Below are 19,659 nucleotides of genomic sequence, written 5' to 3'. Positions count from 1 at the left end.
TCTCGAGGTGGAGGTTGGGTTGGGGCGTAAGCAAACAGAAATTCTGGGAATCTAGGTAACAGAACATAGAAAGAGGGCAAAAGAGAGAGAGGCAGGGAGGGAGGCAGGGGGGGAGGGAAACGCTTATATAACCTAGATTTGTTGTGACATAAAATTATTACGAAAAATGGTTATTACCCCGTTTACGTTTGAGTGAACGCATTTGTACGTGTTGACAATTTGTTAGCTTAGATAATGTTACAAAAGCAGCAACGGAATGGACCCACAGCCTGGCGGGAGAGGGGTAGCAGGAGGTGGAGCAGAGTCATCATCTCTCGCCTTGTGTGCCTTTAATGTTTGCAGAGCAACTGCTTTTCTTGCCATCCTTCGGTTTTTTCCCTGACAATTTTATAAATTTTTACTTTGGCAAAGATTTTTGCAAGGGTTAGCAGCCCCCAGCAGTGCCACACACACACGGACACACACACACACACACACGGAAGCACACATGCTCAGCGGGTGTGACAGTTGGTCTGTGCGTGTCACCGGGCTGTCATTTTGTTCGCCACACCCCCCTTCGCCCCCTCCCCACAACCCCCCCACTCTGCCACTCTGCCCCTCTGCCTCACATCCGGCTGACATGTTGGAATTTTAAAATTCTCTACTCGCTCTGCGTTGCTATGGAAATTGTCAAAGTTTTAAAGCTGCCCCAACCCCTCCCCCACCGCCTCCCCCACCGGCTCTTCCTCCTGCTGCCAGCTGTTGCCAGCGTTTAGCCTCAATCCGAATCCGAATCCCGTATCCGTATCCGCATCTGAATCCGAATCGCCATGCCAATCCATGGCATTCGAATCCTACTGCTCCTGGGCGCCAATTTTATTGTCACGCTGATTGTCACAATCAGTGGTATTTGCTTTTGACCAGAGCCAACTCCAAGCTTCATTGTTTGAAATTTTGTGGGGCAAGGTCCCCCCCGCCACCATACCCACCCCTCGGCACGGTCCAGTGTCCAATCTAACCCAAAATTGGCAGCATTTGTGCAACATTTTTCCTACTTTTCTTTTAGTTCCTTTTCGTGTTTCAAGTTTTTAAATAAATTTGGTTATGGTTATGCAGATGGTGGGGGGGAGGGGGCTGGGGTGGTGCTGGGTTGGCGAGAAATGAAAAAAGGGAAAATGCAATAAAAGAAAATCTAAAATCTGTTGTGAAACGAATCCAGTTTAATTGGTGGTTATGTCTCTCCCTCTCTCTCTCTCTCCCTGTCTCTCTGTCTGTTTTTTACTGCTTTCCCGATTTCCCCAGCTGCATTTTAATGAGTTTTCAAGGGGGGGATCTCCACATAGCAGGAGGAGCCACCAAATGGCTGGCAAGAGTATGAGATGAATGGAACCATATTTCATGTGGAAAACTTCGATAGTAAGCTAATAAGTAGCCTGTAAAAAGTTCACTTTCCCAAAAACTTGAAGCTGGAAGAGCTGCGGGAGAGAGTGGGGGGGGGGGGGGAGGGAGATAAAAGTACTGGCAAAAGATAGGCACAAAGAGAGTACGCACAAGTCTCCGCGGGCACCGAATTAATGTCAAATTAGACTTCAAAATGCGTGCAAATTTCACTCGCGCTTACAAATGAAAATTATACCCGAGGAAAAGCCCGCAGGGGGGGCCGGGGTGGGGGCGGGTGTAAACTGACCGCAACATCAGCTACAGAAACAGCAGCGGCAGCGGCAGCGGCAACAATAGTAGCACAAATTATAAACCCACAGGGAGATGGGGCAAGGGGAAGGGGAAGGAGAGGCATTCTCTGGGTCTGTCTGTCTGTCTGGCTGTCAGTCTGCATGGCTCTCCATCATGCAGAATTTTTTTCCGCTAGCCTTAGGCCAACTTTAGCGCTCTGCAACAGCAACATTCCCCCCCCTCCCCTCTCTCTTGCGCTGCCCTCGCAATGAAAGCTCCCCGCTAGCTGTGTGGGGGGGCAGCGGCATGCCACGCGTACGCTTTTTAAAGTGTTGCCACATTTTTGAAGTTGTTTTTGCAGTTTTTCCCCCGTCTGGCAGTTTTTTGTTTGCCCCCGCATCGTGTCTGGTGTTTTGGGATCATTATTATCTCGGAGGACTCCAGGACGGAGTTTGGAATACCCTTTGGGGCTTGTTGTCATTGGTAATGTGCAGGCAAATTTGCTGCCACTCCCCGCTCTCCCCCCCCCAGCCCCACCCACAACTTTGCTGTGCAGTGTAGTGAGGTGTAAATCTGCGTGTCGCCCTGTTTTTTGTTTGCATGGCTCTGTGGCCGCTGCAGGCGGAGCATCAGTCAGGGGCGACACATGTACACGGGTATGTTGCAAGGTGTTGCACGGTGTTGCAAGGTGGCGGTGGCGGTGGGGCACTGGGCAAACCAAACCAAACTTCCATTACAATTAAAACACTTGCCAGGCGGCGGCCAAAAGCAATGTCTTGGAGATCAAAAAAGGAAAGCTCAAGGGGGAAAAATTGAATTGGAAATGAGCTGAAAATCCACAGAAAATCGACTGAGAGAGGGGGATGGGGCGGGGCAGGGGGAGGGGGCAAGAGTTGAATGACAGCAATGTCCCAAAACGAAGACGTTCCAAGGAGCAGCAACGGAAAGGAGTAGGATAATGCACGACGCGACTCCTGTCCGTGCGCGTGTGTGCGGGTATCTGTATCTGTGTCGCTGTCTATTATTTTGTATCTGTGTGTGTGCTGTGTGTGTGTGTGTGTGTGTGTGCTGTGCGGTTAGCAAAAGCTGCAAATGCGCTTTCAGTTGATTAAATTAAATCGCTAAAGCAGCTGCAGGCTATGAAAAATGCAGCCAGAAAAAGCGAGACAGAGACAGAAACCCTCCCCACCCCTCCGCGCCCCCGCCACTCCTCTAACATCATCATCAGCATCAGCCCTTTTGTGGCCAGGGGGGGGAGGGCTTGGCCGGGGGACAGTGCACTCAGCGTAATGGCGACAAAAGACGAAAAGAACGAAGACCGCAAAGTATTTACCTATTTTTTTTGCTGTTGTATTTTCCTTCTTTTTTTTTTGCCATTGGTGTTGCTTCTATTCGGCGCAGAGGGGTTGGGTTGGGGTTGGTTTGGGGTTGCCTTTCAAACATACATGAAGACATCAGCGGGCCCAGAGCCAAAGAAGCAGCTCAAGGATCCCACCTGCATCCCAATTGTCACACACACACACACACAAACACACACACACACACATTGGAGACATCCTTGCTGCACTTCCGCTTCCGGCGGGCTGCTTTGGCTTCAGCTTCAGCTTCGGCTTCGGCTTCATTTCAAGTATGTTTCCTCCCCATTTCAAAGAATATCCTATTGGAGGGGGGGGCAGGCTGCTGGCGAGGGTGGGGCACAGGTACAGTAGTCGGTTGTGTCTTCAGGTTTCATCTCGTTTCGCCTTTCAGCTCTGCTCTGCTCCGCTCCACTCCGCTCTCTGCGGGGATTAGAGATTTTTGTCAATGAAGGTAATTTGCGGAAGATTTTGTCTAGAATTTCAATTAGATTGACATTTTCTTGTGTTGCACGCGGTGTTTTCTGTGTGCAGCCACGACATACATACATTGTGGTGGCTCTATATATCGTAAATATATATATTTTATTTTGCTTTCCACCAAAAAATGAAAGCCATCGCGACATGGGGTTGCTATCGTGGGGTGTCGTCTTGGGGTTCCAAACGCCAAATCGGTTTATGGGATTTCCAATTTTTGATTCTCTTTCATTTGAAAAGTTGCGTCAGCATTTCTTGGGATTACGCTCAGACCCCAGACGGGGTCCCAGTCCCAAACCCAGACTCAGGATCGCTCTATAATCAGAAATACTCGCCGCTTTCTTCGCCTTCGAGTCCTGGGCAACGTGCAACTGATCCACTTAAAGCCGAGATGCAAATGACTTTATTAACTTTGGCCATAACGCAATCAACAATAAAGCGCCGGGACCCAGGCCCAGAAGGACCAAGAACCAAGCACTTAACATTCATTCACATGACCAGGAAAGTGGGGCCACAAAAAGAAATGAAACGGGACCTGGAACTGCGACTGCGACTGGGTCTAGAGTGGGGGCGGGAGTAAGCCGCGGGGATTATCAGTTGGTTGAATTAATGCTAATTAGCTAACAAATATATGAGAGTCGTTTGCCAGGAGCCTCGAGTCGGGTGGGAGGTGGGGAAAAAATACCAACGTTTTGTTGCATTTCCGTTTGGTGCTGAAGGAAAAAATTTGTATAAATGCATAAAATATGAAACAAATGCGGCGCAGACATGACAGGCAGTAGCCCGTGCCACAGTGGTTGTGGCAGGGGCTATTGGCGGTTGCAAATGTAGCCATCAGAGGGGTCTCCTTCGGCCCACTGTCTCTTGGCCAGGCGCTTCCTGGCTCATAATGAATAATCATAAAAATTGCATAAATTATGTGCCGACGCCGTCTTGCTTAACGCCTGCCTGCGGCGGCAGGCGGCAGTCGGCAGTGGCAGTGGCAGACAACAAACAGGAAGGGTAGGGGGGCGGAGGGAGGATGCAAGGCGTGGCAGAGTAAGAGATAGCTGTAGAAAGAGAGCACAAATGAAATGCAGAAATGTAAATCTAAAATAATTTACGCGTCTTTGTTGACTGCAGTTGCCGTGGCCATAAAAACCTGCCGCTTGCCACAGCCACGGCCCCCCCCCCCCCCTCCACCCCCCACGGCTCCACTCGTACAACCATTGCTCTTTGTTGTTTCCTTTTTCCTAGCCATATAACTGTTGCTACACAAAATGGCGTCATCGTTGGCAATTCTTTGCTGAGCTCTTGGCTGCCTCTCCAGCCCACCGTGCCACCGTGCCACCGGGCCACCGGCCCCCCGCTCTGCCCCTGCTGCTGGCTTGGTAAGAGAGAAGTTATGCGCCCTGGCCTGCATTTGCATTTATGGCATGGAATAATCCATTATCAGGCATTTTGCAGGTTGCCTTGGCAAGTAATGCAGCATGCTGAGACCGGGTGGCGGGCGGCGGGCGGCAGGCAGTAGGAGACAGGAGCAACAGAGAGGGCGCAATACGGATTGGAATAGTACTAGGACCATGGCCATGGCTGTGGCTACGGCTACGGCTACGGCTACGTCTCCCACCCAGCATGTAGGGGTAGTTAAGCCTTTTGGCTTTAGTTTAAAAGTGTCTCGGACGCTGCAGATTAATTTGCCCCCAGGTCGGGGCCGGAACGGGGGATTAAGACATTTAAAGTTTGCCGCAGTCCGGGCACAGGCACAGGCCACCGTTGCCACCACGATATATGTCATGATTAACGCGTGATCCCGGCGATCCTTAAACAACACATCCCATGATTAAGTACGGCCGGTGCCGGGCCGCCAGAAACTAATTGAAGAATGGAACAGGTGACAGGTCCCCGGAAAAACATGCAATTCAAAATCATTAATTAGGCAATTAAAGTGCTTGAATAACTAAATGCCTGCAGTCAATTACATTAGCAAAGCAATTGAAGTAATCAATGAATTTGCATATAATTTACATTAAAACAGTCGAACAGTCGCACAGCCAGGCAGGTCGAAACGAAAACAGATAGCACCCGAAACAAAACTCTCTAATGCTCGCCGGCCATAATACTAGCAATGATTAAATAAATAATTGTTTAATTAATAACAATAATTGACATCAATCAGAAAACGAGAGCAGAATGCCAACAGAAACAGCGCAAAAACGAAGGAGAAAAGGTGAGTGGCGCCGCACGGCGGGGCGTGGCGTGGCGGGGCGGGGCGTGGCGCGGCGCGGCGCAGCGCGGCAAATGGCCAAACAAATGGCGTGTCAATTAAAACTTTAATTAATTTGCCGCACACACACACACACACGGAGTGCGAGTGAAAGAGAGAGGGCTATATGTGGAGAAAGAGACAGATACAGACGGGAGAGCCGGGCCAATCAAACAAACAAATGAAATCAGCGATAAAAAGAGTCTGGGTGCCAAGAGATACAAAGCGCATAAATAAAACCGAAGCCCGGATACTCTATACAGATACACTTATAGCCCCCTCAAAATCCACGCCTCAAAGCCCCTGTAAAAGATCGCACCATTCTTCCTCTAACCCATCGAATCTCCTCCTCCCAGCCTGCAATCTCGTCTCTGTCTGATGCCTCGCATATGCTTTGGTTTCCTTTTTATTCCCGTTCAAGGCAAACCCCTTTGGAGATCGCATATACCCAAAAAAAAAGGGCCCCACTGGGCAGGGCATTGAGAACGGAACTCGCGGTGAAGTGAGACAAATCCTATGAGAGATTTGCGTAATTATTTTAATTGTTTAATGTCATGCGGTCAGGTGTCTGTGTCCTGTGTCTGTGTCTGTGTATTGCGTGAAATCTGTGCAGAGGACTTCCCCACATTAACAGCTACATGTGCCCCACATGTGGATGGGGATGGGGAGGCGGTTGGGGAGGTTCGGGAGTCAGTAGTCGGTAGAACTACGACTCCACGATAAAACAAATTGCGTTCCACTTGCGTTTGTTTGTTTTACCTTAAATGATTAATGAGACAAGCGGCGTTTGCTCCCACAACATCCCCTATTCCGCCATTCCGCCCTTCCACCCGCCCCATTACTGGTGTGGGGGGTGGGGCGGTGTGCTCCCTAGTTATTCTGCTGCTTTCACTGTGCCTCTGCTGGCTGGTAAGTTGACACTTTGTGGCATTTCCCCCCCCCACACACACACACACACACACATATGGAGGGGTAACAGATATGCACAGGTGTGTACCGTGCAGGGGATGGGGGGGGGGTGGGGGCACCCGCATAAATAGTTTCTTGGCAAAAAGTTGCTTCTTTCGGGCAACACAACAAAGCAGAGAACCCTAATGAGTTGTCATTTGTGGGCCAGCGAGCCAGGTGTCTCCGGGGGGGGCGGGAGTGCCGGAGATACCGAAAGCAAAACGTGTATCGGTCGGTGGAAAACGTATCGTGCAACAGCGGACAGAAACTATGGCAATGCGAATGATAGTCCCAATTTTGGAATAACTTTCTGTTGGCCCTGTGGCCGACCTTGGTCTCGTACCCGTAGCCCCATTTCACATTTGCAGCCCCACCCCACCCCCCCCCCCCCCCCTGCATAATTACGCGCGAAATTCTAATTACAAAACTCTTAAACCCGGAAAAATATAGAAAAAGCGGGCAAAAAAATAAAAATGATTTTTATTCTCATTTTGCGAGTGAAATTAATTATCAAAAACTCATTTGATGGAAAATGTAAACAGTTTTGTGGGAGTGAGTGCGGGGAAACTTGTAGAAAAATGCAAAATATTTTCACTATGCCACACACACACACACACACACACACACATGCAGAAAGAGAGTGTGTGGCTGGAGGCACATGCGTTGGCATGTCCTTGACTAGCTTTTGGTGCCACGAACGGCATGTCCCCGACGTCGTCCTCATTTTTTGCCTGCTGCTGTTGCTGCTTTTGCTGCTGCTGCTTCTACACTCGTTTCGGGGCTGTTGGGCTGTCAATCATGCAAAAACTGCAACCGCCGCATAACCGCTGGTTTATAATAGTTAGCCAGGACGAAGGACGAGACCGGGCGGAGCGGCAGGCCGGAGCAGAGGGTCCTGGCTGTTGCCTGGTTTCGGCAAAAGCTTTTCAAACTTTTTAATTATGCAGCAAACAGAAAACTTTGTGGTAATTTCGTTGCAACAGTTGGCTGGCAGGACAGCAGGACGGCAGGACGCCCGGCCCGAAGTCAGGGAACGTCAACGTCAGGAGCAGGAGCAGCAGCAGCAGCCAGTCAGGTTGACTAATTGAGTTGGACTAGGGGAGAGGGGCCGGGGCAGGGGCAGGGGCAGACGGAAAGCAGGCTGTAGGATGCAGCATGCAGGACCCCCTCATCATGCCTTTTGGCAATAATAATTTGCCAACAATTTTAAAGTGCATCAATCACAATTAGTGACCGGAATGTCCTCGTGTAAGTCCGTCTGTGTCCCTGTGTGTGTGTGTGTGTGTCCCTGTGTCCCTGTGTGTGTGTGTGCGGGAGAGCCACAATGAAAATTCATAGAAAATTGTGTCAATTTTGTGAGCGTTTAGTGAGTGACATATGGAAATGCCTTGCATAATACTTACGGCATGCTCGAAAGTTCTTCAGATCAAGTCCTACTTCGGTTTGCCCCCGCCACCCCGCTCATCAAAATTTTCTTCTTCATTCGATTTAGTATGATTATCCTGCTTTCCTCTCGGAAAACCAATTTAAGCTCTATTGAAAGCCAAGAAAAAAAAAAATTTGGCTTAAGACCCATAAAGGAATTTTCTCCATTTTCCAAAGAAAAGGACTAACACACACACACACACAGGCACATGCACACGCACATATACATGTACAATAAATCTAAGCCGATTTAATAAAAGGCATTAAAAAATATCTATTTTACCGAATGAAAAATATGAAATCGGCACAAAGTCAGAATCAGCAGGAAAAAGGCCAAGTCCAGGGACAACTTATGAGCCAAATGGAAAAGGACTCACACACATACGGACAGAAAAACACACTCAAGTTGATTGGAAAAGTGCCCGAACGATACTTGGGACGAAGAAGCCCATAAATGATGTAGCATCGCATCCCTTCGGAGGGAACGGGGATTGGAGATGGGTTCTGAGCAGATGATGATATTGATGGGGATAGCGCAGGGGAAGGGGATTGGGAAGGGCGGCAAGAAGGGAGAAAAGAATCAAAGGCTAACTGACCGCCCGCCCACGCATGATTAAAAACCGGAATTTGGGCCAGGACTACGAGAGGACGGGGTGGCAGGAGTGCACCTTTCAAGTTGAGTAAATGAGCATTGAAGCGTTCAAGATTATCAATATGCATGAATGGTCGGTGGTCGGTGGGGGAGGATGAAGGAAGGGGCGATCAAATTGTAGTTAAGTTCAAGTGGACACCGAATCCAGGGACTGGGGGCTGCCTCTCTGACATGGGTTTTGTGTGATTAAGTGAGGGAATTGGTGGAGTGTTGCTGTTCCACGTCTCTAAATGAAGTATTTACCCGCTCGTTTGAGCAGAGCCACAAGAGATACTCAGATACGTATCTTTCTACTTAATCATGTGCATGCTTGAGATACTTTCCGCCCGGCGAACCACTCAATTGAGCGGTCTCCGCTCCTCTGTAATGTAATTAGCCCTGCGGCCCCGCAACCATGGCAGCCCACCGCAGGAGAGGCGCAGGATCCGATCCTTCTCTACGGTCTTCAAGTGTCACTCCATTGATATGGGCTCATCTTTTCCATGTGCGTCGCGTACTGTAGTAGTATTCCACATTTCACACCTGTCCATTATCCCAGCCACCAATCCGGCATTCCACTTGGCACAAAATTTGATAACCACAGAAACATGCAAAAAGCATTTCAACTTTTGCCCAGCCAGGTAATTCGGCAAATAGGTAAAATGCTTACCAAATCCTCGCTCCTCACTCCCCTACCCCTCCCTCCAAAGGAGGAGAGATGAGATGAGATGAGACGAGATGAAACACTCTACTACACATCGCACTCTCTGCCATTTACATGGAAAACTTTTCCATGTCGAATCTTTTCCGACAACCAAAACTTTTTCAAGTTTTACGATGCCGCATGCCGCATGCCGCTGCCGCATGCCGCTGCCGAATGCCGTTACTGATGTGCATAGATGGAAATTATTAAAGAGCTCAAAAGGGAGCTCTAGCTCTGGTCTGGGCAAGGGCGTCCCATTATGATTTATTCATTTCAATTGACCTGCCAAGCCTAATCCGATTATGCGATTAGTTGAATTGGTATTTTGTGGGCGAAAATGGAAGAAATGCATTCGAATTTTCGAATTTTCGAATTTTGTGGCAGTTAAAGGCATTAAATGCGTAATTAGAGCATCGTTTTTTCCATTACAATCATAATGGCGGACAGACATAGAAAAATGGGACAATTAAATGGCAGCCAAAACATTTTTCCGCATAAGTCCCCCCCAGAGCCCCGAGCTCCGATCCCCGAGCCTCACGACCCGGCATCAATCAGCTGCAGGAACAGCAGCAGGAGCAATTATCGATTGAATGCGGTTCCGTTCTCCGGCTCTAATTGCTAATGAGAATGTGGCTTAAAAAATGCAATTCGATTGCGTTGCGATGCGATGCGATGCGATGCTATACGATTATACGATACGATTCGTTTCGTTTCGTTTCCTTTGCTATCTGTTCGATTTTGCATTTTGCATTTGCTTGCACAAACATTTCACATTTCACATTCGGTCAGTGCAAATGATTGCGCTTGATTGGACGGCAACAAACTGCGGCATCTGTGGCAAGCACTCAAGAATCTCTGTTGTGCCTGGGACTGGGACACTTTTTGGTCAGTTGCCAGCAATTAAACGCATTGTACGGCATTTCAACTTGATTTGATTTCCATACTGCCATACTGCAGGCCCAAAAGCGGCCATTCGAAAGGAAATTATTGTTAGAAGCAGCCATGTCGACTCCGTAGATGCTCTGCGGAGTAAAGGCTCTACACGGGCCCGCAATCGAGTCAAGAAATACCCCATCTGCAGAGCATAGACCTAGATCGAGTGAATACCACTGATGGGGTGACCAAAAGGAAGCCAGTTCCTGTCCCTCGGACAACGGACTATCCTCCAGTCCCGTACCAGGTATCCCTTCGTCGATGTTCTCGGCTCTAACGTTGTCCCTTGTTGAGTGCTGTGCTCGTAAAAGAAAGCCACACTGCAGAGAGAGAGGGAGAGAGAGAGAGTGAGCCCAGCAGGAAGTGTTGTAATTCGCACTTTGCCACACACACACGCACATGGCCCCAAAACACACTGCGGCTATCACTTCGTATACTTGATATCGAAGGGGAGGAGCAGGATGATATCTACGCACAACATTCTGCTCTGCTAGCCTTGGTTTTAATTGTGGTTGCTTTTGTTGTCTGTTGGCTCATAGCTGAAAAATATGTACATATATGCAGGATATGGAAACGGTTTATGTGGCATTATGGCCCAGATATCCCTCCCTTTTTGGTGTGTGCCAGGGCCAGGGCCAGGGGCGGGGCCAGGGACGGGGCTAGGGATTTTACGGCTGGCCCCTTCCCAGCCGCAACCCCGCTCTCAAATGCTAGTTATGTATTCTGGCCAAAATATTCGTCTGCAATTAAAAACATTTTCAAGTCGGTTACTCTCGCTCGCTCGAGAGAGGTGTGAGTGGGGGAGGGGAAAATCTGTTGGCTTTTGCTGGCAATTGCTGACCAATTTTGTGGATTTGGGTTTATGCATTTATTGGAATTTTTATGGCCTACTTTTATGGCCTGCGGAGTAACAGGAGGATGGCATGACGGGTGGCGGGTGGCGGGTGGCGGGCGGCGGGTTCAGAGATCCCAAATTGGTTTATGAATATTAAAAACAAGAGGATTCGGGGGGTAAATGAATATAGTTAATACTGAGATTAGTCCGGAATATAGAAATCCAGTTAATTGGAGGGAAATCCATGCGGATGGCCCGACGCCAACCCTTCCAGCAGAATGTGCCTGGGAAAATCAATTAAAAGCAAATGCCGGGCCCTCAATAAATAAAACCCCAAGAGCCCAGGCCGAAGCCCAATCTAAGCCCAAACATTTAGTTTAGTTCGAAACACTTTGCCTATGAAAACTAATCGAATTTGTGTGTAAAGTCGAAATGAAATCCTCTTTGCTTTCGAGCCCAGTCCCTGGCCGAGCCCCGGCCCTAGGCCCCCTTTCCTGGACTTGGACCTGGATACCGCCACATCAGCAGCAGCAGCAGCAGCCGCAGCAGCAACAATTTCAAATTAATTAATAAAATTTTTGCTTTCAAACAAACAGCAAACTGCAAATAGAGGAGACCCTGGGAGAAGTCTTGGACCCGTACGGAATTTTGGTCAAGAAGTTGCGTGTGCCAAGGCGGCCCGGCACGTGTGTGTGATGTCCATCCCTCAACCCTCGGCCCTCGACAGTGAACCCTCAAGACTGGCTGCCAGAAAGCCGGTTGAAAGCCAAACCAAATAGCAAATACTTCAATAAACGAAATTAAATATTTGTGCATGGAAAGAAACATTTTGATCGGGCCAGAGCCGAGCCGGGCCGGGGGAAATTGAAAAAGAATCGAACATTTTATGCCTCGAATCGGCAACAAATTAAATAATTGCTGCAGAAAGTTTGCCATCTGCAAATATTTCAGCAAGTCAACGCAAATATACAATATTAATTTTCCATTATTGTCGGGATTGTTTTTTTTTTTCACAAATTTTTGGCTTTTTGGTAGATTTGTAGATATTTTTATATTGCGGTCATAGCCTGGTAAGTTCTCTAAGCCACACTCTCTGGCTATTTGCTATTTGCCACTCGCCACCTGCCACTTCCCCTTGGCATTTGTCAAATATTTTGTTTGGAAAATTGTTTAACTTTTGACCCCAACTCGGAACTCTTTCCTCGCTCAAATGTTTGACGCTCATTAGATGTTAATTGGGCAATTGTAAGCATCTCTGAGGCATCTTTTGCCAAGTCCCCGCCTCGGGCCCACAGCCAACACCTTATTGATGTCCGCCCCATGATGGGACAGGCGGCGGCAGGGGCAGGGGCAGGGGGGCAGGGACAGGGACAGCGGCTGCGCGGCGTTGAATCAAACTAATTAGGCGCAAACTTAATTAATATTTGATGAATTATTTGACCTTTTGTCTGATTACCATGGCTGCTCGAAAGAAGAGCAAAAGGCACCGCACAACCTCTGGAAGTGGCCCTCGACATTGGCCCTGACAACCGACCGACCGAACGACCAGCCAGAAAGACAGACAAACAAATAAAGAAAAACTTTTTAAGGATTTCTCTAAAATTGTGCTTCATTTGGCCGAGAGGAGAGGCTATGATAAGCTTGTCGCTAGGCAGGTTGGGGGCACCACCAAAAGGACACAAAATTATACCTATGGGTGCGGGGAGTGCGGCATGCGGCATGCGGCACGCGGTGCGGTGCAATTCAAATCATAAAACGGTAAGGTGAGACGAGGCGCAAAAGTTTTTTCTAATGTTTATTGTCGAAACTTTTGCATTTTTTACAACTTTCACAAAAAGTTTCCCTCGTAATTCTCTGTCGGTCGCTCTGTCTGTCCGTCTGTCTGTCTGTCGCCCTGTTGTTGCCTAGGCCCTGGTCTCCTGGTCATTTTGAAGTTTAAATTATACCCAGAGAAAGATAGAGATAGAGAGTGTATGGGCTGAGTGCCTGGAATCCAGCGATTGTCAGCACATTAGGCCTAAATGGAAGGAGAGAGAAGCCTTACTTCGAATTAAACTTTTATCGCATCAATTTGGAGACTTTTTCCCGCGTTGCCATGGCAAAGTTTCATTGTTGGAGAAATTCAGATATTAATTCGTTTATTTAAATTTGTCCGACTCCAAGTCGCAGATAACGCAACGACCATCCATTTCGGGGATGGTCCGTATTTCCCAGCTAGTCCACCATCCATTTTGGATGTTCCTAAACCACACGTTTCTGTGCGATGGTAAGCCGATGGTTTTCAAATGCAACCCTGAATGATTGTCATTCACAACGAAAAAGTGGAAATTAGTTGGCTGTGCATATCGTCTCATAGAGCCCAACATTCGAGACGTTCGCATTCAGCGTTCAGCTTTAGTTCAAATCGTATTGTCGGTCGAAATCTTATTGTGCTCAAACAAAATGTCTCCATCTGCTCTTGCCTTGGTCCTGTACAATGTACTCCTCTATTTGGTGGCATCGGATATCAAGGCAAATGTAGGAGGTAAGTGCTACATTTTATTCCCAAAGGTTTCGGGCTCTGAAAACCCCCACTCGTTTCCAGATGAGGGCGACAGCCAGTTTACCATTGTCCACCTCATAAAGACCGTGGGGAAGTGGATGATGAATGGCACAATTGATGAGACATCCAGCGAGTTCGGGGACATGTTTTGGACCATAAACGCTGGGGTAAACCTACTGCTACTAGTGCCGACTTTTGTGCAGGTATTTCACTGGAATTTCACTGATCAAAGAGCCACTGATTCAAGGGCCTCTTCCCCCATCAACAGCACCGCGGACTCCGAGCCTGGATAGTGCCAATGGTCTATATCTGTAATTTGTTCGTCTTGCACCGCCTGCTGGTGTATTGCCTGGTAGCGGCTTTGACACTCTGGCGGCAGGAGATGTACAATAGTTTCTCAATGCTAATCGTATGCAGCCTGTGCATGACTTGTCTTCACTTGGGCCTGATCTGTAGGTCCATGAAGTTCGCCGTGGTGGAATAAATCCTGAACAAGTCCTGACCTATGATCAAATGCCCGTCTTTAAGTGGGTTACCGTGCCCGTGCCCGTGCCCGTGCCCGTTCCAGTTGCCCCGCATCCGACATCCGTCACCGGCTTAGCCTTGCCACAGCTACAAATACTGGGCCATCGGTTCAACTAATAAATATCCCAGAGAACGCACAGAGGTATCCTCAGATACAGTCACACACACACACACACAGAGATACTTGCACGAACATGGACAAATGAATCGCAGCTGAACTGTGGCAGAGGCTGGAGCAGGGCAGAGGCAGGGGCTGGGGCTGGGGCTGGGGCTGGGGCAGGGCAATGGGGAAATAAAACCATTAAATATTTGCGGTTAAACGCACCAAAAACAAACCGCACAAGTAAATCATATCCAGAGTAGACATCGGACATGCCAAGGAATTTCCTTTGCTCTACTCTTGTACGCAAAAATATTAGATTAGAAATTAGGATAGCCAAGGACATGGACAGGAATTGGGGCTGGGATTTGGATAGGGGATGGGGGACGGGAATGGGCAGGCAGCAGACCAGAACGCCATTTACTTGAGCATGCTGAGGGTGCGGGTGGGGGTGTGAGTGGAAACACGAGCAGGAAACCAGTTACCCAACGGCCTGCCAAAAATTCCAAATGGGCCTGGTCCATGGGCGAGATGCATAAATCATTGGAACTGACATTTCACCATTTCACTGGATTTGTATATATGCTAAAGGTTGTCCAAGTACCCAGAATCGGGGGCTGACAGACGTCCAGGTCCCTCGTTCTCATGTGGGCTCGGGCGAGGGGAGAGAAATTTGCCTAAGAGATTTGTCGATTTCCTCAAACGGCAGGCCCAGCTCTCAAGTGGAAGAACTAGTTCTGTGAACGCGCTCTATTAGTTCCGCACGGCGCCATCCCTAGTCCAGTGGCCGCGGGGCAGGGGTACCGCAACACACAAAAACTGAGCCACATAAATCATTTTGCAATTGAATGCGAACGACGCTGACGGACGTCCGACCAAAGTGGAGAAGGGCGCTCGGCCTATGACTGTGGACCGTAGCAAAAAGTCGACAGTGGACAGTCGACAGCAGCGGGTGGAGAGGCATTTCGAATTGGCTGGGAGTGGTGTGGTGCGGGCTGTTCCTGGTGTTCTACTCGCAAGTGGGTCAGTCGAACGCTAATCGAGTTAAATACTGGCTAAAAGCCTGCGTTCAGCGCCCGGCGTCTATCGGAGCTGCCAACTCTTTTTGTGGCGGACAAGTGTTGGCTAACGCAGCAATCGAGGCGAAGCATTTTTAAAGAGTTGGCAGGACTGTCTGCCGTCCAGCTGTCAGCTGATTTCTCACATTTCATTTCATAGTTTGTGCTTTTCCATAACTTTCCGTAACATCGTAAAACAAAATGTCGCTGTGGAAACTGCTTCAAGTGTCGAGCGCCATCCGGTCCATCGCGCGATCAGCCTCGTATCTGGGCAAAGTGAAGTACGACTACGATCTGGTGGTGCTGGGCGGCGGCTCCGCGGGACTGGCCTGCGCCAAGGAGGCCGTTGACAATGGCGCCCGTGTGCTCTGCTTCGACTACGTGAAGCCGACGCCCGTGGGCACCAAGTGGGGCCTGGGCGGGACCTGCGTGAACGTCGGCTGCATCCCCAAGAAGCTGATGCACCAGGCCTCGCTGCTCGGCGAGGCGGTGCACGAGGCGGTGGCCTACGGCTGGAACGTGAACGACCAGAACATCAAGCCCGACTGGCAGAAGCTGGTCAAGTCCGTGCAGAACCACATCAAGTCCGTCAATTGGGTGACACGCGTGGACCTGCGCGACAAGAAGGTGGAGTACGTCAACTCCATGGGCGCCTTCGTCGACCCGCACACCATCGAGTACTCCGTCAAGGGCGGCCCCAAGCAGCAGGCGACCGCCGAGTATGTGGTGGTGGCAGTGGGCGGACGTCCGCGGTACCCACCGATCCTCGGAGCCACTGAGTTCGGCATCACCAGCGACGACATCTTCAGCTACGACAGGGAGCCCGGCCGCACCCTCGTGGTGGGCGCTGGCTATGTGGGCCTGGAGTGCGCCTGCTTTCTCAAGGGCCTGGGCTACGATCCCACGGTGATGGTGCGCTCCATCGTCCTGCGCGGCTTCGACCGCCAGATGTCCGAGCTGCTGGAGGCCATGATGTCCGAGCGCGGCGTCCAGTTCCTCCACACGACGATCCCCAGCTCAGTGGAGCGCCAGGGGGACGGGCGACTGCTGGTCAAGTACCGCAACACGACGACTGAGAAGGAGGACAGCGACGTCTTCGACACCGTTCTCTGGGCCATTGGGCGCAAGGGCCTCATCGAGGACCTTAACCTGCCGGCAGCCGGCGTGGAGACCAAAAACGACAAGATCGTGGTGGACAGCAAAGAGGCCACCAACGTGCCGCACATCTTCGCCGTGGGCGACATTATCCACGGCCGTCCGGAGCTCTCCCCTGTGGCCATCCTGTCCGGCCGCCTGCTGGCCCGTCGCCTCTTTGCCGGCTCCAAGCAGCTGATGGACTACGCGGACGTGGCCACCACAGTGTTCACGCCGCTGGAGTACTCCTGCGTGGGCATGTCCGAGGAGATGGCCATCCAGACGCACGGCCCCGACAACATCGAGGTCTTCCACGGCTACTACAAGCCCACGGAGTTCTTCATTCCACGTAAGAGCGTGCGTCACTGCTACCTCAAGGCCGTGGCCGAGATCACCGGCGACCAGAAGATCCTCGGGCTGCACTACATTGGACCCGTGGCTGGCGAGGTCATACAGGGCTTCGCTGCGGCCCTGAAGTCGGGTCTGACGGTGAAGACCCTGCTGAACACCGTGGGCATTCACCCGACCACCGCCGAGGAGTTCACGCGCCTCTCGATTACCAAGCGCTCGGGTCGGGATCCCACGCCGGCCTCCTGCTGCAGCTAGATTTTACCCTAGTAATTTACAATGATTTCACAAAGAGTTGAATAAACAAGTCCAAAAAACTTTACAGTTTCCAGGGACTGCCCCCACCTCATTACAGATGGCAGAGTCAGAGTGCGTGCACCCTGTGGGTCTCCAGGCCATGTAACACGTAACACATGCTCTGTTTCGGCTCCGGTCAGGACAGGACCCGCTCTGGGGAGGACCCACCAGGCACTGCCACAAAAAGCGAACTCAAACTGACAATTTTGCGCAAAACGAAGACTAATTGTCTGGCACTTGACTGGCACACTTCACGCACTGCTTGAGGAGCACCCACAGGGCCCAGGGCTGGACCTAGACCACGTCGCTCTCCCTCTCTCTCTCTCTCGCTGATGGACAGCACCCGAAATACACGTTCTGCTGATTTGACACTTCAATATAAATGACACCCCGGAAAAGCAGAGAGAGAGCGGAGAGAGCGGAGAGATCTGGGGGCGAATGGCTGGCAATTCTCAGGGCGTTTGCATTTTTGACATATGAAGTTTTAATTTATGAAGTTCTTCAAGAAGGAAAAAAAAAGCCGTTCTGTGCTACTTTTGGAGGTGGTCCCCGTTTTCATATCCGATTCGTATCTTTGACCCAGAATGGCGCCATAAACTGTGCCACAAAAACACACTCCCACACACACACACACACACACAGAGGAAAACACTTTCCCGGGCTGCTCGTGGCATGCAACAACACAGGGGATCTCGGTATAGAAAAAATTTTGATTAATGTTTACTTCCGATTTGCATAAATCTTGCTTTAGCATTTTTTGGGGCCAATTTCGACTGCTCTCTCCCTTTCGGCCTCTTTCTTTCGGCCGTTGCTTTGTTATAAATTATTTTTTTATTGCAGCATCCAGCTCCGTCTCGTCGGAGGGCGTAGGACGAAGGACGAAGCACGAAGGACGAAGGACCGTATGGTCCCCGGTTAAATTGTTTGCCTCGGCGTTATTTATTCGTTTGTTTGTGCCGGTCATCAGGAGTGGCCACCGCCTGGCAGCCTGGCAGCCAGGCAGCCAGGTGACCAGGTGGTTCTCGTATCCGGGTCAAGGCGCCAGTGCAGTGGATGGCAGTACAGTCGCCGCTTTAGTGTTACAGCCATAACTTTTCGATTAGCTTTGCCAACTCATTTAACAAATGGTCTTTCTGGCTGACAGTAAGAAAATATAACAAATTCTATCCTCGAGAAAAGAAGAGAAGCGCCTGCACTCGTGCTCGTAGTTTCCATTGCAACACCTTGGAATCATAAATTGTGACCTGACCTGACCGCCCCGAGATCCAGCTGAAGCGCCAGCTCCTGCACCAGCACCAGCTGCAGCTGCTGGACATGGAAGGGCACGGGCACGGGCATGGGCATGGGGCACGGTGCACGGGCCAGTGAAAGTTTTGCTCTGCTCTTCCAAAAGTTGGGCTGTAAGTTAAAGCACCCGCGGGTAATTCGATAAAGCGTAAAATTTTGCACTTAAACTATTTTCATCTTCTGTTGCACCCCAGCATCCAGCAGCCAGCAGTGAGCAGCCAGCATCGGGTACCATCTTTCCCCATCGTTCTGGCATTTGGCAATTGCATTGTTGCTCCCATTATTGTTCTCCGGGTTTTCGGTTCTTGTCAGCTTGACCTGTTCCGGAGTGCCAGGAGCTGGAGCTGGAGAAAAGTCTTGAATTACAATACACTGCAAGTGCGGAAAGTTTTCTCTCTGATTGCGTGTCCAAGTGGCTGGGCCGGGGCCGGGGCCAGTGCCGAGTCGTTGCTCACTTTGTGGCCAACTGCCACACGGCTTGATTGAGTGCTCTCGAGTGCGAAACTGTACAGGAAATGTTTTCGGGAGCTGTAGCTGTAGCTGAGACATTGGCCAGTTAATCGGATGCGATATGGAAAGCAAATCTCGTTTCGGGACAATGGCAGGCGAGCCTTCCGGCCGCCCCTCGTTGGCTTACAAAATTGTGCAATCAGCGCCAGAACAAAAGCCTCTGTAGCCCCCTTCCCCTTTCCCTACCCTGCCTTGCCGCCCTCCCTCGCTAGCTGTGCCAATAGACTAAAGTAAATTAAGAATCTCATTTAAATTAATCCTCATTGAGGGTACTTGGGACTGGCCTGTGCCGCTCTCTCCCTATCCCTGTCCCTGTCTCCACTTCTGCACTCTGCTGTTGTCGTTCTCATCAACGCATTACAAACAATTCCACTTAAGGCACGCAGCCACAGCAGCTTGTGGTTTGTTGCATGGTGGCATACTCGTGTACTCGTATACATATACACACATACATATACCCAGCTTAAGTCTTGTTCAGCAATTTAGAATTTTTAAATCCTATTAAATTTTGCAATCACCAATCGATTTGTTTGCCTTGGCCAGGACGGAGCCGGGCAGGGCCTGGCAGGGCCTGGCAGGTGGTGCCAGAGACTCTCCAACTCGTACTCGTACTCGTACTCGGACTCGGACACGTTCCACACATTGGCCAAGTCAAA

At 50.1% G+C, this 19,659-nt stretch overlaps 2 protein-coding genes across 2 annotated transcripts; both read left to right on the top strand.

Moving 5' to 3' along the window:
• Positions 1-13,559: 13,559 nt before the first annotated feature.
• LOC6899902 (uncharacterized) lies at positions 13,560-14,258 on the top strand. Its single transcript, XM_002135234.3, has 3 exons — positions 13,560-13,726; positions 13,787-13,947; positions 14,013-14,258. Exons 1-3 carry the CDS (start codon positions 13,645-13,647, stop codon positions 14,226-14,228), a joined length of 459 nt encoding a protein of 152 aa, XP_002135270.2. The 5' UTR covers positions 13,560-13,644; the 3' UTR covers positions 14,229-14,258.
• Positions 14,259-15,558: 1,300 nt separating this feature from the next.
• On the top strand, positions 15,559-17,231 carry Trxr2 (Thioredoxin reductase 2). The gene has a single exon (XM_001352353.4). It carries the CDS (start codon positions 15,629-15,631, stop codon positions 17,165-17,167), a length of 1,539 nt encoding a protein of 512 aa, XP_001352389.3. The 5' UTR covers positions 15,559-15,628; the 3' UTR covers positions 17,168-17,231.
• The last annotated feature ends 2,428 nt before the right edge of the window (positions 17,232-19,659 follow it).

This window comes from Drosophila pseudoobscura, chromosome X (genome assembly GCF_009870125.1).
Source record: "Drosophila pseudoobscura strain MV-25-SWS-2005 chromosome X, UCI_Dpse_MV25, whole genome shotgun sequence".
NCBI lineage: Eukaryota > Metazoa > Arthropoda > Insecta > Diptera > Drosophilidae > Drosophila > Drosophila pseudoobscura.
The sequence above is the reverse complement of the archived record's forward strand: the minus strand, read 5'-3'. Positions and strand labels throughout refer to the sequence as shown.